The sequence below is a fragment of the Quercus robur genome, chromosome 11 (assembly GCF_932294415.1).
Source record: "Quercus robur chromosome 11, dhQueRobu3.1, whole genome shotgun sequence".
NCBI lineage: Eukaryota > Viridiplantae > Streptophyta > Magnoliopsida > Fagales > Fagaceae > Quercus > Quercus robur.
Genome location: NC_065544.1, coordinates 21784520 through 21805221, shown reverse-complemented (window position 1 = coordinate 21805221; position 20702 = coordinate 21784520). Strand labels below are relative to the sequence as shown.

General features: G+C 32.5%; 2 protein-coding genes across 2 annotated transcripts in view; both read left to right on the top strand.

Moving 5' to 3' along the window:
* Positions 1-3627: 3627 nt before the first annotated feature.
* On the top strand, positions 3628-4098 carry LOC126704836 (RING-H2 finger protein ATL70-like). Its single transcript, XM_050403832.1, has one exon. The coding sequence runs from the start codon at positions 3628-3630 to the stop codon at positions 4096-4098; it is 471 nt and encodes a 156-aa protein (XP_050259789.1).
* Positions 4099-16444: 12346 nt separating this feature from the next.
* The window catches only part of LOC126706746 (RING-H2 finger protein ATL70-like), a 49850-nt gene continuing 45592 nt past the window's right edge, over positions 16445-20702 (top strand). Inside the window, exon 1 of the mRNA XM_050406283.1 lies at positions 16445-16728. Coding sequence (XP_050262240.1) covers positions 16563-16728 — 166 coding nt within the window. The 5' untranslated portion in view covers positions 16445-16562. The remainder of the gene's footprint in view (positions 16729-20702) is intronic.

Genomic DNA, 20702 nt, shown 5'->3' with positions numbered 1-20702 from the left:
TGAAAAAAAAAAAAAAACTCTTTACAAAGTTTAAGGATTAAAAAATAACATTTTAAAATATTGAGGACAAAAAATAAACTTTTGGTAATATTTGAGGACCATAATAATATTTTACTTTTTTTTTTAGTTTGTATGTTTCATGTTTTGATTTTTAAAAGAAAAATGATTTTTAGCAACGAAATCATTGTAACAGGTGCATGAAGGCCTCACAAAAATATGTATTCGTTAGAGAGAATGGCCACCCTCACAAATATTTTATGACATGGCGAAACATTTGTAACAAAAAAAAAAAAAAAAAAAAAAAAAAAAAAAAAAAAAAAAAAAAAAATCACAGATAACGTATCATACCCAAATTAAGTAGAGCCAAATATCAAAACCATTCATTGAAAATGCAACAAATCACCTCACATCCTCAAATCCAAAAAATATATTACGTAGACCTTCAAGAAAAAGACCAAAATGAGAGGGAAACCTTTGAAACTAGAAAAATGGTGTTATTGGTATTTTATTGATATTTCTGAGTTCAAACGTGGCTCATGATAAACATGAACTACTTTGAACGCTTTCATGTAAACTTCATTTTCTTCTTATTTTGGATAGATTAACAAAACCTGAAGAATTTCATTGTTCGAAGACTCTGATTGAACTATGAAAGGCCATGGAAACCTCGGTTCAAGAAAGTAAGCCTTGTCATAACCCCATATATCATTTTAGGCGATCCATGATTTAAGTTCAAAGCAACAAAATTTTATTCACAAAATTTTATCCCACTCACCAAGCCTTTATTACATTAATTGTAAACTTAATTTCTATTTTTACTCATTGTCAATTCATGTTTCTGAACTAAAGTTATACTTATATCAAATTTTTATATGGAAAATGCTAGAAATACAAATTTTCTTACAAAATATTTTATTAACGGTTGATGTGGTGAGTAATTATTGATAAATGAAAAAGTAATGTTAGTGGTGGACTCAAATGAAAACGAGTAACGCTACAACCACAAACTATTAATGTGACAAATTTTTACTAGTTCTAATATGGGTCCACCACTAATATAATATTTTTACTTACCAATAATTATTTAGAAAATACTAAAACTACATCAACAGTTTGTAAAAATATTATAAAATAATTTTTTTTGGTAGCATTACTCATTGAAAACCAGTGAAAAGTTGGTCACAATAGCAATTTATAAAGATGTTATAAAATTATTTGTGACTGTAGCATTACTCTTTTTATATTGTAGATGAAAATATAAATGACATTATTCGGAAACTTAATTGACAAGCACTTCTCTAGCTAATATAAATATTTAGGTAAATTACAAATTACACTCCTAAAGTTTGGAAGTGATTGGATTTTACACCTTGAAATTTTAGAATTTAGATTTTACCCCATGATGTTTGGGAGTGTTTGGATTTTACACCTTGATATTTCAGAATAAAGATTTTACCCTCTATTTTTTAGGGAGGATTGGATTTTATTCCCTAAAGGTTAAGAGTGTTTGAATTTTACACCTTAAAGTTTCAGATTTGGGGATATAAAATCCAAATACTCCATAACTTTAGAGGATAAAATCTAAATTTCAAAACGTCAGAATTTAAAATCTAAACACCCTAAACGTTAGGGGATAAAATCTAAAATTTGAAATTTTAAAGTGTAAAATCCAAATACCTCCAAACTTTAGGGATGCAATTTGTAATTTACCCTAAATATTTTATAATTTTCAATTAATGTGTCTAATTTGAAAATTTTAATTTCTATATTAATTTTTTTTTTTTTTTTGAGAATTAATTTTTATGCCAAGTTAATTATTCATTGAGAAAAACAAAAAGTCCTATATTAAATGAACCATGCCACTAATCATACCCACTTTGAATCGAAGATGGAGAAAATAAACCATTTTTAATAAATTTGTTGACGTTTGAAGATGGAGAAAGTAAACCAATCATACCTATAGAGGGCCAAAATGGCCAAATGGCCATAATTTTCTAACTATGTAGTTAGTAGTTCTGGTTCCCAAACTATATTTTTTACTAGCATTTCGAGTCTAAGAGACTCGATTTAAGGTCTATAAATCGAGTTTTTAGGACTCGATTTTTATGGATTGTTCACATTTGATGTGACACTTTTTCCACCTGGCATCTACATGAAAATCGAGTTTCTAAGACTCGATTTACATCAAAAAAGAAAACAAAGAAAATCACAAGGACAACAGGAAAAGTAAACCACAACAACAGAAAATATGTGTTCATCAGAGAAGAAAGGAAAAAACACATATTCTTATGCTTCCACTACGATATTTTCAAATGGAAAATATATACCAAATATATACCAAACATATACCAAACATAAGACACGTGGTATATGTGCCAGGGCATATATACCACGCACCTTCCAGGCTTGATGCTTCCACTACGATATTTTCAAACATAAGACACTTGGATTTTTTTATCTTCAAAATTTTTAATTAACTTTTTTTTGTTTTTGGTAGATTTGGCTTATTTCTAGTACTTTTTAGCTATAATCTTCTTTTGTTTCATTGAAAAACTGTTACATCATTCACTAACTGAATAAAAAGTAGAGATTAAAACTTATTACCACTTACCATTGTATATTTGAAACAAAAGAAAATTTCCACTTAAAAAAGTATTGGAAATAAACCAAACATTTTTTTTCTTTATATATTCAAACTTCAAACTAGAAATTCTAATAATTTATTGTTATTATTTTTTCATTTATGTGTTCAAACTATCATACTTAATAACTTTCCTTCTTTTTCTTTTTTCATCTATTTCATACTTGTTCAAACTTCAAACTGGAAATTTTAAATTATCACTGTCCCTTTTCTTTTTATGTTTAAACTTTAAACCAGCCAAGCAACGAAAACAGTCTCTGTTAAGTGCGGTTTGTACTTGTCTATTAGGATATATGTTACGGTTTTTATTTTTTATTTATTTATTTTTAATGTGAAAAAATACGGGCCATTGTGAGTTGACCCGACCCGTTAAAGAATGGGTAAGGGTTTTATAACAATAAAAAAATCACTTTAATCCAATTTGTTTTTTATTCGATATCCAATTGGGCCAAATTAAACCCATCAACACTACTCATTTGTCAAGTTTCAACTTGGTCAACATGTTAACTGAATTTTTATCGATGTAAATCTCTCTGTCAACCATATATATCGTTCTTCTAAAAAAAAAAAAACTATATATATCGTTTTTTTTTTTTTTTTTTTTTTTTTTTGGGGTAAACAATTATATATATCTATCGTTGCTGACAACTAACTTTAGCCAATCATATCTCCACACATATAAAATTCAAAAGTTATGAAAAATTAATAAAACAATCATGCACGTTTATCAAATGAGTAAGGAAATTGGAGAGAATTTTTCCTCTCTTTTATTTATATTTGTTTTTTAAGATAGGAACCGTTGACCATCCAAAGCTAAAACCTGGATGGATATATAGCAGCAGCCCACCAAACAATCTCACCGGGTAATAGCTCTCCCAATCATGCCTACCCATCCTTTTCTTTCGCTTTCATTTTCCTTAACTAGTAGACATCCTCATCGATTTCTCCAACTCTCTTTCGCTTTCATCATTCCAATGATGCCTTAGATGGCATCAACGATTCAGAACATGAGTGGATTTGGATATGTCATCGGATTCATATTTTTCATCCTCCTCATGGTCGTACTCAGAATCATGATTTCAATTTGCTTTGCTGTGCCCTTACCTTCTGGCCACCAACCCCGATTCGGACACCAAGAACCCAACGGAGCTGTCCCCCAACACTCCATCAATAACATTGAACTAGGTCTTGATGAAGCCACTCTACGCAACTATCCAAAGCTCATCTATGCCCAAGCCAAGCTCCACAAGGGAAGCTCCGTCTCATCTTGCTGTTCAATATGTTTGGGTGATTACAAAGACACAGATGTGTTGCGATTGTTGCCTGATTGTGGTCATCTCTTTCATCTTAAATGTGTGGACTCCTGGTTAAAGCTGCATGCTACATGCCCGTTGTGTCGAAAGTCGCCTCTTGACGAGGTGGCGAGTTCAACCAGAGCAACTTCCTTAGAATCATAATTGGAATTTGGGACCTCGGGATTTACGACATCTCCTTCAAGTCTATCGAATCCACTCCACAGTGTTTCGAAAGAGCCATAATTGGAATGTAAATTGTACAGAGATTCATGCATGTCGTTTGGTACGTTTTCACAGCTTGATTTTTTATTTTTGAACATTTTTTTCAATAAAGATTTTGTCATGAATCTTCAATGAGTATTTTTAAATACTTCTAGAGCATAATGAACAATACTTTCTCCTTTCACATTAATGTTGATGCCTACTCATTAAATTCATAATAGAGTCCATTATTATTGTGAGAGGAGTGAGTACTATTTTTTTAAAATTTTATATATATATATATATATATATAAGATAAAAATTTTACTTTAACCTAATCTAAGTATATATGTGCGTGAAACTCCTTCAGACTTGAACTCTAACCCCTTGCTCTCCTAAGAGAATCTAAATATTTTTCGGAAATAATATCCTTCAATTAATTAGTCAATACTCAGACACAAGTGGGGAGAGAATAATTAAGTTACAAATTCAGACTATAAATTAATAATTTATATTGCTTCCTAGCTTAGGATACTAGGAACAATAATGTTTGCGTCTTTTTCCTAGCTTAGGATACTACTAATTTTTGTAATCTTTGGATAAGAGAGGCTAATTTAATATAAGAAAAAAATATTTTTGCCGAAAGAAGATTTAGTCAATCACGTATTGCGATGGAGTATATGCAAGGAAACAACAACCAAACCGACAAAACTGCAGCTAGGAAGAGGAAATACAAGGTGAAGCGATATTAGAGGAAAACCAAAATTAGATGTTCCTTGTGTAAAAGTCTTAAGAATACAGAAAGAAGACTTTTCTCTCTGGATTGATTACGTGAGGCACATCAAGAAATTATATATACAGCCAAATTCATACAACAAACATCCAAATATATCTTGGGATTACACCATGGCAATGAGAAATCAATGGTAATTATTTCTTGGGGTACGTTTCTTGAGTGATTTTCTCTGTTTTACATTTCCATATTAGAGGTGATGTTTGAATTGATTTATTCTTCACCCCTTAAGTTTAGAATTCGTTGTCCTACCCACAATATCTCAACACAACACTGCCATCAATAGAGAGATTCTTTCCTTAACAACCCCCCGCAAGTTGATGAGGCACAAAGCTTGTCTTGTAACACCGAAAAGCAAGTAGTGGATAAATCCTTTGTAAAAGTAACAGCGACTTGATCACTTGTGGAAATAAAATGAATTACCATATCCTTATTAGCAGCTTTTTTGGGAATGAAGTGGTAGCTAGCCGACTGTTGAGATTCAAAAAATCACAATGTTGTACCAAGGCCCAAAACAACACAAAGGATTGAAATCTAGAAAAAAAAACATTTAGGCTTTCAATAAAAAAAGGGGGAGGCCCGAACCCATTAAGGGTCCATAAGGAGGGACCCAAATCCATGGATGGGCAAGCTTTGGATCTCATGAAACAAAGGAAAGAAAAAAGTCCAACCCAGCCCTCAAAGGTCAGAAAAAATTGCTGGGGAGCCCAGGGAAAAAATTGGACCAGGATACATTGGGATTCCCTGGAACCTGGGATCCTCATGTTGTGTAATAAGGCCAGGTTGGGACTAAGATAGTTCAAGGGGGCATGCCCAGAAACATGAAGAACGAGGATAGATATGTCTCTATTAGCCACCCAATGATGCAAAAAAGGGATCAGAACATTTGGGAACCAACAACTCATGAGCAAGGGTCTGGTACCTCGAGGAACTCAGGAAGAGGAATCATGAAGGAAGGTGGCTGGGGATCTTTCAGCCTAGTAGGAAGAAACCAGCTTACTTGGAAAAAATGACAAAGGGGAAAGTAGCTAAAAGGTGGTTCTAAAAAAGTGGAATCTAGAAGCCTTGAGAAAACAAAGACCAAAGGTCAGCCCTCTAGGACCCCCAAAAATGGGAAAGTTAGCTGGGGATCTTTTGAAAAGGGAACCTCAAAAGAAGGAAATAATGAAGAATGAGGAAGGGACTAGCCACTGATGTTGCTGATACAGCATTGATTCCGGTACCCAAGGGAGCAAAGAGAGAGAATCAATGGTACCCCAGAAACCCTAGGATGATACTATAAAAGAGGAAGCAACCAACAGTAAAAGGTATTCAACAAACAAGGGAATGAGAGTAAAAAACCTTGAGAAAAAGTTTGCCAGAATTCAAAAAGAGAGAAAAGAGAGAGAAAATATTGTCTAGGATCCTCAAAACTACCACTAGAGAACACACTTGGATTCAAACTATGCAAGTCTTAGAGGCCTGAAGGGCTATTTAAATCTGTGATTTTTGAACTTATTTGGACCTTGTAACACGTTTTAGTGAGCATAATATATTATAAAATGAAGAAAATAATGAAAAATTCAATATTATCCTAAGGCTCCCTAACGTTTTTACCTTACTTTCTTCTTTTCCTCGTTATTTTGTTCTTTACTGTTCCTTGTTGTTCAATACATGTATGCTTGTTGTATGTTAGTATGTATGTGTTGTAGGATCTGTGCTTTGTGCACCACTTGGTTCGAAATCAGCCCGATTTAGTTGCGGTGAACCAAGCCCAGTCCCTTAAAGCATAAAGCATCAGGCCCAAGATCCTTGCTCCTCCACTTGGGCCTGTGTGCTTTTTTTTTTTAAAAAGGAAAAAAGAAAAAAGAACCCACACACCCGCCTTAACGTGTTTCATTCAAGAATGAAAAGAGCGGATATGAAGTGAGGCCAAGGTGCCAACATTGTTCATGGAGATCCCTAAGGTGCATTCATATCTTATATTAGTTAGCATTGTTAACATTCATGACACGATATTCTACTTCTGTATTGAAATGGGTCATGATAGGTTGCTTCTTAGTAGTCCAAGAATAAGATAAGTGACCAAGAAAGATCCCAAAACCAACGGTCAATCATTTTCCTAGTCAAAGTTTAAAAAAAAAAAAAAAAAAAAAAAAAAAAAAAAAGGTATAGAGTTGAAGTGAGCTTTTGGGGAAAGACAAACCATGATCAATGGCCCCTATTAAGTTGTGCAACACCTGTTTAGCAGTTGTCCAATGATCAAAGGTAGACGAGTTCATGAATTGACTGAGAAGACAATATCAGACAGACTAAGAGGGCTAATAATTTGCTAATTCTTGGTGTCATCAAGTAGAGGAGTACCTTCAAATTGGGAGAGCTTAGAACATGAGGCATTAGGGGTGGAAGATGGTTTAGCACCAAACATGCTAGTTGAGTAGAAGAGCTCCAAAATGTAAGTAGATTGCAATAGTTGGAGACCATAAAAATCATGCACGGCATGAATAACCATAGATGATAATTCATCCAAGTCCTTCATGTTAGAAATAAAACAAAAATACTGATGGGCCTTTCCTCGCTTACTCTCACAAACACACACACACACACACTACTCAGAGTCCGTTTAGAAACAGCTTATTTAGCTTAAACTGAAAACTTTTTACTAAAACTACTGTAGATAAAGCCAAAATGTAGCTGAAATAGTACAATGGGACCCATAAATAATACCAAAAAGTGAAATGAGGCCATAAATAGCAGCAAAAATAAACTAAATAGTAAATAAAAAACTGGTTTTTTAAGCTAATGCCAAACACACACTTAGGGTCTGTTTGGGATCCGCTAATAATTTTGCTGAAACTGAAATTTTTTTGCTGAAAGTACTGTAGATAAAGGTAAAAGTTAGCTGAAATAGTACAGTAAGACCCATGAATAGTACCAAAAAGTGTAGTGGGGCCCATGAATAGTAGAAAAAATAAGCTAAATAGTAAAATAAGCTGGCTTTTTAAACTGGAGCCAAATGTACACTTAGTGTATATAAGAGACTCGCACTCATAAATTAAACAAAGGGAGAGAGAGTGGAAAGGGAAGAGTTAGAATACTTTAATGCTTTGTATTCACTTCAACTCTTGCATAGAACTTGACGGATGAACAGGTTTATATAGTACACCATCTAACCTTAACTCCCACTACATTTATTTTTCTAACTCTTACATTCATAAATCCCACACATAAGTTCAATAAACCTCCCACTACATTAACTTTTGAAACTCCCACTTATTTATGAAAGGTTAATTATAAAACAAGTTTAACTTCTAACATATCCCCCTTAAACTTGTTTTCTTAATCACTCCAAGTAAGAGTTGTAGCTTGTTGAATGTGTCATACTTGAGTGGTTTAGTGAGTATATTTGCAACTTGATCATGTGACTTCACAAACTCAAGATGAACTTCCTTGCTTGCAATACATTCTCGAATAAAATGAAACCTCGTATCGATGTGCTTGCTTCGGTCATGAAATATTGGATTCTTTGCAAGAGCTAGTGCTGACTTATTGTCCACAAATATCTTTGTAGCTTCTTCTTGCAACATTTGCAACTCCTTCAATAAACTTCTAAGCCATATTGCATGACAAACACTAGAGATAGCAGTAACGTACTCAGCTTCACAAGTGGAAACTGTCACAATTGGCTGCTTCTTGGACGTCCATGTAAATGTAGTATCACCCATATAGAATACAAAACCAGTAGTACTCTTTCTATCATCCATGTCTCCGGCCCAATCACTATCACTATTGCCAACAAGTTTAAAATCTATACAACAGTCCATAATCCAGTGTACCTTTTAAATAGCAAAGAATTCTCTTGGCAGTTTTCAAATGAGTCATGGTCAGTGCTTCCATGTAACAACTAACTGGGTCAACGCCAAAAAGAATGCCTAGTCTTGTGCATGTTAGATACCTAAGACTTCCAACCAAACTCTTGAAGAATGTTGGATTAACCTTCTCTTCATCGTCATGCTTTGACAACTTCACTCCATATTCTACAGGAGTGCTAACTAGATTGGAATTTAACATCTTGAGAATATCCCTTCGCATAACCTTCTTGGGAAATAAAAATCTCATCCTCCATCTGCTTCACTTCAATGCCCAAATAATAGGCCATAAGTCCAATATCTGTCATTCCAAACTCCTTTGTTATTGCTTTCTTGAAGTCCTCAAATATACTTGGATTGTTGCCTGTAAAAATCAAATCATCTACATACAGACAAACAATTAAGATATCTCCATTTTTATGCACCTTACAGCAAAGCGCATGTTCATATGGGTATTTAGCAAACCTATTAACTAGGAAGTATTTTTCAATTCTAGTATTCCAAGCTCTTAGTGCCCGTTTCAGGCCATATAGAGCTTTCTTCAACTTCAAAACTTTATCTTTCTGCTCTTTTACAACATAGCCTATAGTTTGCTCAACATAAAGTTCTTCCTCAAGGTAGCCATTCAAAAATGCAGATTTTATATCCATTTGAAAATTTTTGCATTGATTCCGAGCTGCTAAAGAAATTAGAAATCGTATAGTTTCCAAACGAGCAACTGGGGCAAATACCTCATCACAATCAATATCTTGTCGTTGACTATAGCCTTTCACCACCAATCTTGCTTTGTATCTCTCTACCTCATTTTGAATTCTTCTTCAACTTGTACACCCATTTTACACCAATTTTCTTCTTTCCAATTAGAATAGTTGCTAACTCCCATGAATCATTCTTCTTTATGCCTTGATCTCTTTGTCCATAACATTTCTCCATTTTTTGTTTTGCACTGCTTCTTCAAATCTTGTGGGTTCACAATCAGCAAACAGACAAAAAAGTGTTACATCATCTGTAATCTCTGTTGAATCATAAAGATCATGGGGACTTCTCATTTTTCTTGGTCTATTACTAGAACTTCTTTCTAGTAATGATGATGATGATGAACTTTCATGAATGGGAGATGATGCTACTGGTGATGGAGGTGGAGTGACAGGTTATTTGTGAACTTCATTCCCTTGCTCTTCCTCTTCAGATAGAGGAAAGAAATCATACTTCTTCTCTTCTTGGATGCTCCAATCCCATGTGCCTTCTTCATCGAATTCCACATCTCAACTAACAATGACTTTTCTAGTGCTCGAACTATAGAGCTTATAAACCTTAAAGCATGGATCATAGCCAATGAACACATACTTCTTGCTTTTATCATCTAGCTTGGACCTCTCTTGATCAGGTACATGTGCATATGCAATGCTCCCAAACACACGAAGATGGGAAATTGTAGGCTTCTTCCTACTCCAAGCTTGTTGTGGGGTTTTTCCTTGAACACTTCTTGTGGGGCAACGATTGGACAAATAGATTGCACAATCAATAGCATTAGCCCAAAATTCTATAGGTATTTTCTTGCTCTTCAACCTACTTCTGGCCATATTAAGAATTGGACAATTCTTTCTTTCTGCTGCACCATTCTGTTGTGGTGACCTTGGAACTCTTAGAGAGCGGTGAATCCCATTTGCTTCACAAAATTATTTGAATTCATTTGATGTGAATTTACCTCCTCTATCAAATCTTAAGGCCTTAATTTCATGGCCACTCTGCTTTTCTACAAATGCCTTAAATTTCTTATATGACTAAACACTTTTGATATTTGCTTCAAAAAATAAACACACATTTTTCTACTAAAATCATCAATAAAGAGAAGAAAGTAGTTACTTTTTCCAAGCGATGATGGTTTGATCGGTACACATCAATATGAACAAGTTGCAATGGCTTGGTTGCTCTTATACTAGCTTCTTTTGGAAAGCTCTTCCTTGATTGCTTGCTAAGGAGACATCCTTCACAAAGTTGGTTAGGATGCTTAATGGAAGGCAATCCTCTCACCATCTTTGTCTTTGCCGACAACTCTAGTCCTCCAAAGTTTAAGTGGCCAAATCTTAGATGCTAAAGACAAGAAGAATCTTTAAACCAAGTCTTCAAACATCTAATAACATTAGTTTGAATCTTTAACAAGAACATTCTATTTCTTGTCATAGGCATGTTAGCTATCACATTATTTCAATGATCCCTTATTAAGAAACTATGATCTTTCAATTGGATATCATAGTCTTTCTCACGGAGTTATCCTATACTCAAAATATTAGTTTTCATGCTTGGCACATAATATACATCATAAATAAATTGATGATCTCCATTCTTTAAAAGGATAAGAATTTTTCCTATCCCTTCACTAAAACTTTGGATGAGTCACTAAAGGTAACATTCTTGACCACTGATTATCAATCTCCATAAACATCCTTTTATTCCCACACATATGGTTGCTAGCGCTAGTGTCAATACCATGCACCATTTTCTTCTTTGTCATTCTTATCTTCAACATAGTTAGCTTTCTCATCAACAACATTAGCGGCATTTTTACATTCGGAAGCATAATGCCCATATTTTTTACAATTATAACATTTAATATTAGACTTATCATACCTTCTTCTGTATGGTCTTGAGAAACTTCCTCTTCCACAATCTCTTGTGAATTGTGAACTTTGACCTCTCTCTTCATCATTGGGAGAGTTTTGACCATTCCTTCCTCCAGATCCTCTTCCTCTACCACATCCACATCCTCTGCCTCTTTGGCTACTTTCACACCACCCTTTTCCATTCAAGGTAAGCTTAGCTTGTAGGACTTACTCCAAAGGCTCTTGCTTCTTATTATTGAGCCTTTCTTCATGGGCTTGTAATGATCCTATCAGCTGTTCAATGGTCATTAACTCCAAGTCTTTTGATTCCTCAATCACCACAATGATATAGTCAAACTTAGATGTTACCGTAGGATTTTTTCTACCACATGGACATCATCTAAGTTCTCACCATATCTCTTCAATTGATTTATAATTACCACCTCCCTTGAAAAATAATCCAAAATAGATTCAGACTCTATCATGTGCTCGCCTTCAAACACATCTCTTAATGTTTGAAGGCGAACTTTCTTTGCATTTGCAACTTTCTCAAACATAATTTCATCCAAACCTTGGTAGATCAATGTAAGAGCTTGTTGGTATTTCTTCTGAGCCTTTTGTAAGGCTTCCTTTTTGTTTGGGGTCAAAGATTCTTCATCTTGTGACTACATAACCGTTCTCCACAATTTGTTTCGTGAGTCAAGGAAATTGGAACGACACCATCCCATTGGCAATATCGATCCATTCTCACCACGAATTGATTAGCTCCGATACCACTTTGTTGGAAATAAAACAAAAATACCTGATGGGCCTTTCCTCACTTACTCTCACAAACACTCACACACTACTTAGTGTATATAAGAGAATCACACTCATAAATTAAACAAAGGGAGAGAGAGTGAACAGGGAAGAGTTAAAACATTTTAATGCATTGCATTAACTTCAACTCTTGCATAGAACTTGATGGATGAATGTGTTTATATAGTACACCATCTAACTCTTGCATTCACTTCAACTCTTACATTTATTTTTCTAACTCTTACATTCATAAATCCCACACATAACTTCAATAAACCTCCCACTACATTAACTTATGAAACTCCCACTTATTTATGAAAGGTTAATTAAAAAACTAGTTTAACTTCTAACACTTCAATTGATAGTTATATATTGTGTTGAATCAAGGTTAGTATGTGTGATGTATGAGTGTCACTGACCAAGATATCATCAACATGAGATGTTTTCGGAAAGACCTTGATACCTTTTATATATATATATATATATATATATCAACAAAACAAGCATGTAATCTATTGCTTATTTAAACAAATTAACCCACCATCAATAAATTAAACATTCAAGCATAAGGAAATAATGACATAAGTAAGAACATCAATCTCATGGTTATAGTTGGATTCATTCAAACAAAGTAACATTCCCATCATGATGTTTTACCCAAGCATAAGATATAGAATAATGGGACAATGATTTAAGCACTTGAGCACATGGATATGAATATATAAGCTCTTGTAATGCCCTTTTTTCCAAGATGTTGATAGTCATCATTACTTAAAGTATGTTTGGTAAACTGTAATAGGCCCTGTAATGTAATAGTTATTCTTATGATTAAACTATTCAGTAGTTTGGTTATATTTTTATTATAGGGAATAATCATTCCATATGAATAGTTATTCTTTAAAATAAGGAATAACTATTCATCTCTAAAAAAGATGTAATAACTATTCCTTAGTAGGTGTATTAATTTTTACAATTAATATATTTCTAAATAAACAAACTTTCCATATGCACATAACAATCAAGAAAATAAAAAATCATAAAAAATAACTAATCTCTCTTTCAAATTTAAAAAATATATATATATATATATTAGGAAATATAATTATATGAGTAAGATATTTTCTAAAATGTATCTGTAGTTTGATTTAAAACACTTTTATTTCATTATCTTTAAGATTCTATTATTATGTTGTCACCAAACAAATGAATAGTAATAACCATTATATTACAAAATTTTGCATTTCTAGTAATATCTATTCCTATTCCTATGTAATTACCGTTATAGTCTACCAAATGTGCCCTTAGAAAACTTGCCAATGTTTTAGTTCCTTCCTTCCCGAGTTGTAAGAAATTCATGCGCAAATAAGGCACCAAACACTAGTTTTTATGGTTTTTCCCAACTCTCCAGAACTCCGTTTGGCTCACATGAAATATTATCAGAAAGACCTTGATACCTATTTTCTAAAACTATCCACTCCTTGGCCCAATTTTTGATATTGGATAAATAAAATGCCTTGGAACGTAAATTAGTGTCAAAAACTAGTTTTTATTAATAGGTTTCTACTTCTTTGTTTTTGTAATTGAGTTTGTTATAAGTGGGATTTTTGTAATCCGAGTATGGTAAATTGAAATTCATGTTGAGAACTTTCCATCGACTCCTCATTTGACCCAATCGGGAATTGTTTGATTAAAATTAAATGAAATTGGATTTTATCAAGCTTATTGACATAAAATGAAAATGACAAAATGTTTTGTACTTTTTCATCATTTTTACAGTAACTCGTTTGTTTCAAGTCTGATTTGAGCCCATATATAGTCATTTTAAAGGGGAATCAAATATCCCCAATATGAACTTAAATTTATCCCAATCGGGTGGTCGGATTTTGGTCTAATCAAGATTAAGCTAGGGTAGAGCATAGTGAAACTTGATCAAACTTGTGAAAATGGTTTAGAAATATTAATTTTAACATGAAATTATGTAATTTGGATAATTTGATGGAATTTGACCTAATTTGACTGTTAACCAACCAAGGACAATTGGGTCATTTTGATGATTAAATCACGGAATTTGCTAACCTGCGGGTTAAAAAATTGAGATAAATTAATTGTTTTGAACAAATACCATTATTCCAACGAGAAAATAATATTTTTGGTATTTTTTTAACTTAAAATTTGGAATTTTGGACGTAAAAACGAGGTCAGACAATATATTCTAGCAAAATATATTCGATCTCATGAACTTCAAGTAAGCCTAGTAAGGTTGGTTAGCTCTCTTGTTTGAATCAAACAACATTCTGGCAAAAATATTCTAAAATATTTCTCGGTTGTTTAAATAAAGCTTATTTTAACATTATATCTCTTTTCATCTTTAAAAAAACGCTTGAAAGGTTTTTATTTTATTTTTTTGCTGAGTTACGCATACAAAAATTGAGTGATGATCTTTGTTGACTATTTCCGGTAAGTATATATAATATACAAAAAAAAAAAAACTAACAAGGTACATCAGACTAGTGTTTATTGGGGAATAACTTATCTAACCTTTTGTTTTTGTTATTTTCTGATAATACTATAAGAAAAAAAAAAAAAAAAAAGATTAGTTTGCTTTTTGTTGAAAATACTTTTTTTTTTTTTTTTTAAGTGAGTAAAATGGAACCTGCAATAAATAAAAAGGTGAGCAAAAGGCATAAAGTGAGACCTACCAATAGTACCTAGCCATGATTTTTTGACCAAAAACAAGCTAAGTGGAACTTGTAAACAGTACTTGGCTATATGAGAAAGGCGATTTTGGCCCATTAGCATTTATTTTTAAAATATTTAGGCCCGAAACACTGTTTGGGAAATATATAGCAATATACCACTTTTTTAGGTACTCGAGCTTGGCAAGCTCGAGTACCATGTTTTTTTAATCCACTATCGCCCATATTCAAGGAACCCTATAGTGGCGTTTTTCATCCCTATAGTGACGTTTTCGGGCCAAAAAACGCCACTATAGGGCCCCTTGAACCTGTTATGGGGACTTATAAAAAATTTTTGCAGGAAAACGCCGCTATAGGGACCAAAAACGTCACTATAGGGCTTAAAAACGCCACTATAGGGCCCCTTGAACCTGTTATGGGGACTTATAAAAAAAAATTTGCAGGAAAACGCCGCTATAGGGCCCGAAAACGTCACTATAGGGCTTAAAAACGCCACTATAGGGCTCCTTGAATATGGGGCAATAGTGGATTAAAAAAACATGGTACTCGAGCTTGCCAAGCTCGAGTACCTAAAAAAGTGGTATATTCCTATATATTTCCCAAACAGTGTTTCGAGCCTAAATATTTTAAAAATCAATGCTAATGGGCCAAAATCGCCATATGAGAAATAAGCTAACTAAATATAGAATTAAGCTTCTTTGTTACGGGAACCACTTGGAACCCACAAACGATACAAAATATAAGCAAAGAAACTACTTATACCAGCTTGTTATCACATCCCAAATGAAATTATGTTTAAAGAGAGAATGATGCTGCACGTTTTGCTCCCGTAAGAGAAGAATAATTTTAAACAATATTACACCACTTAATAGTTTTTTATTAAATTAATATTAAAAAAAATCCTAGCATTGTATTACATGATCTTAACACATATACCAAGTTCTATGTCAATCGAAAAGCTATTTGGTATTCGATCTAGAAAATCTTTTTTTTTTTTTAATACACAATTTTAAATACAAAAACTTGAAATTTTAGAATTTGATTGATAAACTAGTTGTTGATCTCAAATCATCTAGAAATTTAGCAAATATGTAGAGTATAAAAAGAAAATCTAATCCAACAGTAAATTTGTTAAAATACGTATTCAATAAATATTATATTGAGCGGTATAACATAACTTAAAAATACACCAGGTGTAACTTGAATCTATATATATATATATATATCATCCAAAGTAAGAGTAATAAAATTAAGGCAAATAACTTTAATTCAATATGTTTCTAAGCAAAACCCAACTAGGTCAAACTTGAACCCAATGGACCCAATCCTTTCCTAGGTCTTGATCTAACATATTACGTGGATTTTTCCAGGTGTGGATCTTTTTCAGTTGTATAAACCATTACTCAATAGTCTGAGTAATGTAATTAGAGAGAAATTTCTCTGTTCTTTGTATTTTTTTTATTTTATTTTATTTTTTTAAGAGGATTGGAACGTGACAGTTGACCACCAAGCTAGAAACTGGATATAATGATATATAATAGCAGCCCACCAAAGTATCTCACCGGATGCTAGCTCTCCCCAATCATGCCCACCTTTCCTTTTCTTCTTAACAAGTCGAAAGCCTCATCGATTTCCTGAACTCATTCTCTCTCTCTTATAATCCAATGATGCCTTAGATAACATCAACATGGCTCAAGTTCCAAATGTCGTCGTATTCACCCTTTGCATAGGAACCCTCCTTTTTTTCTTCCTCGTGATTGCAATTTTCTTTTACATGCAACGTACTTCTGCCCATCAACACCAACAGCCTGCCGGAACTGTCCCCGTACACTCCATCAATAACTTTCATCCAGGTATTGATGAAGCCACTCTACGCCAATACCCAAAACTCCTCTATGCCGAAGCCAAGCTCCACCAGGGAAACTCTACCATATCCTGTTGTTCAATATGCTTGGCTGATTACGATGACACGGATGTGTTGCGCTTGTTACCCGATTGTAGTCATATCTTTCATCTTAAATGTATCGACTCCTGGCTACGCCTGCATGCTACATGCCCGGTGTGTCGAAACTCGCCTCTTCCTGAGGTGATGACTTCAGTGGAAGTGACATCCTGATAAATGGAAGAGCTCTTTTATTACCATTCCATCTGCCCCAACTTGTAAAAGTGATCAACGAGGAGTAGCGAATAATAATTTTCCCACTAATTTTATATGTAAGACAATTTACCACTAGACTTTTGTTAATTGTTAATTTTTATTTTATCTTTTTGGAATTTTAGTTTTAGGGTAATTATTTTCTTATTTTTAAGTGCATTTAATGCCTTTTAAGTCAAATTAGGGTTCTATTATGATATGTATCGATTAGGATCTTTTTTAGAACATATTTTCTTATTTATTAGGTTTTAAGAAGACTTTAAATAAACCTTCAAGTGGATTTCAAACTTATTATCTTGTGGATTAAAGAACTCTTTGTAAATTTGAGGTTATTTTTTAAAAGTAAACATGCTTTGTTTCTTACACATTAAAATAGGCGTATTTTATTTTTCGAAAGTATTCTACTGCATTACTTCTTTCTTTTTATCACTCATAGTTGATTATGTCAAAGTTGTGACAATTTATTTATAATTAGGAATATATTTGGTACGGATTCGTACACTTTGTTTGGTACAATTTTATTTGATTTTGTATTAAAGAAAATTTTTCACCAAAGTTTTTGTCATGAATCATTAAAGAGAAGTGCAAACATTGTATTATTGATTTATTGTATAAATATATGAAGTGGACGGTACAAGTAGGCCTAGAATTCCAGTAGATATAATAAAGTTGGGAGTAGAATTAGGAAGATTCTCAAAAATAAAATTAAAAATTAAAAATTAGAATTAGTTTAGACTATTCCTCGTTGTTCAGACTATTGAGCGATGGTTTGATACATTGTAATAAAATATGAAAAAGGAAGAAAGGGACTTTTTTCCCCTTCGGTCTGCACCACGCATGAACTTCCGAACAATTATTCTCCAAAACTTATCATAGTAAGTTGGATTTCCTGATAGTCGCCTTTGAAAATTTCTCTTCCTCATGCTTGTGAAAAGTTTATTGGTGAGGTGTTAAAAAAAAAAATGCAAATACATGAAATTTTTTTTTTTTTTTTCTTGAGAAGAAATATATGAAGTTTTACAATTTCCTTTCAAGGATTTTCATATTCTTGACTAGTTACATAATAGTTCATTATTAATTGTCATTATCTATTATCAATGTAGATAAGTGTGACCATTTTTATTTTCTTAAGTTTGTATAACATTTTTATTTTTATTCAGTTGTTGTTTCCTATTTTTCATTGTTTTATATTAAAAATATTTCATTGTTTTTTTTTTAATTAAAAAAATATATTTTTAATTAAATAACAAAACTAAACCCATTGGCATTGTATTAATTATTCACCCAAATAGCCACATTCATTTATATATAAATAATATACTAAGTGTCTACTTAACCAATCAAATAATTGAAACATCATTTACTTTTTTAACAATATACACACATACACAAACTCTCTGTATTTTCTGATTATTAAATTATATAAAGTTATATTATATTCATAATATACATGTACACATTCACACACATCACAATTCACACAAATAATATTATGACAAAATAAATAAGTAACGTATACAATCAGTATAACACACGTACATAATATAAATTTATAATAAAGAGAGATACTAATTCAGATAGTTAAAAAAAAAAAAAAAAAAAAAGATGAGATGAGATTCATGAGAATGAGATTAGAAATCAAATCAAAGAGAGAAAGTGAGAGTATTTTGCGTAGATTTTGGTTTTGAAATGGGTTGATCTGTGTTGTTATTTGGTTTTGAATTGAGATGTGATTAGGGGGTGCAAAAATACTTTTAATTGTTGTAGATCAAACTATTAAAATAAATATCTTATATATGAGATAAGTTCAAGTTATACATTTTTTTAAATCATTGCATTCAAGTAGATTCAACGGTTTAAAAAAAAAAAAGCCTTATTTAATGCTAGTATTCTAATCAATCTCATTTATTATTGCTTATTTAAGTAATATATTCCATACTTATTTCTAAACCCAAAAATAATTTATACATTTGACTCTTTCTCTCTCCAATGCATGTCTCTCTCTTTTTCTCTTTGCACGTTTCTCTCTTTATCTCCTCCACTACTAGGTCACTAGCAAGAAAGGGGAAAAAAAAAAAAAAAAAGTCAGCAATGCCTAATTACCCCATTCTAATTCCTGAGAACTTATGCTGGATAAGTGAAGGAACTAAGGAAGCCCTTTGAGAAAAATGATGTTCCATGATTGTTCAAAGATAGTTTTAACAGCTAATTAGTTCTCATCCACAACAACAAAACAAGCAATAAAACGGCATAGCAAAACCATCTGTTAAGAATTAAATTGGAGGAAACATAAAAGAAATTACGAGCCCAATTCAAGAAAGATAGCCTCCTCCTTCCGTCATGAGTCATTCATTGTTATTGTTAGCTAAAATGTATCAGATACTTCTAAGAATCTTGCAATGACCCACCACTTCAATGCTCTCTTTATATTAATATTCTTCTCTACCAATCCACCTAAATAAATTTCCCTCCCCTCTTTTTTTTTTTTCTCCATTTCTATTTTTTTTCTTACATCCTTTGTCAAAACCTAAAACCATATATGTCCATTTTCATTTTGATCTTCTAGTTCCAGTTCCAAATCTAATCTTCATTTTCATTTTTATTGTATTGGTAGCGCCATGGGTAACTTGCTAGTTAGATTTCAAATCCACCAAAATAAGAAATAAATAAATAAATAAATAGACTAAATAAAAACTAAAATTAACAATGTCCAAAACTTCAAAACCCAATATTCTGACCCTACTTGCTTCTTTGACTTTACACGAATTTTAACTTGTTTTTAACAAAAATGGACACAGATGAGGAGAGAAAGAAAAAAAAAAAAAAAAATTAAAGAGTAATACCACTATATCAATATGGAAGGAGAGGGAAGATGATTGATTAGCGTGAGGCATTAAATGTGAGGAATTTAAGTAAAAGTAGCTAATTTGGGAAATTAATACTCTGCATTAATGGCATGAGAGGATGTTTTTCTCACCATTAGATTTAGTAAGAATCTATGGTATATAAAAGGTGTAACTCTTGTGGAGTTACACAAGGTATAACTTGAATACATCTCTTCATATATATAATGTTTTTTAATTTTCAAGCCAGGGGGTTCATTTGAACCCCCTAAAAGTGCTATAAAAACTTTCATAGAATGGTTTATTAATAATTGTCCTAAGAGTATCTATTAACATGATCCTATATTATATTAATTTTTCAATTGGAGTCTTATTGAGGTGTTATCTACCCAACAACATATTGGTCCACAACAAAAAGAAAGAATAAAGCTAGAAAGAGTATTCTTCAAGTCATAACTCAGATTATGTGTTTATTATTTGCCCGAAAATTTAAATTCATATGTATATGTGATGGGTTCAAGTTACACCTGGTGTAACTTGAAAAGAGTTACACCTTTTTGTAGCCTTTGATTCTTATAAGATCTAATGGTGAGAAAGACACTAATTTTCACATCATTAATATATTAAAATTTAATTACATAATTGCCCCCGAAATTAATGTACATCACTTTATTATTCATTTTTTTACAAAAACTATGCACCTTCTCTCTCTAATTCATCTCTCCCATGGCTCCACCTTATTACGTTGGCCACAAAACCAGCAAAGGAACAAAACATACTTAACCAAGTTTGTGGAGGTTGTTTTTCTCAAAAAAAAAAAAAAAAAAAA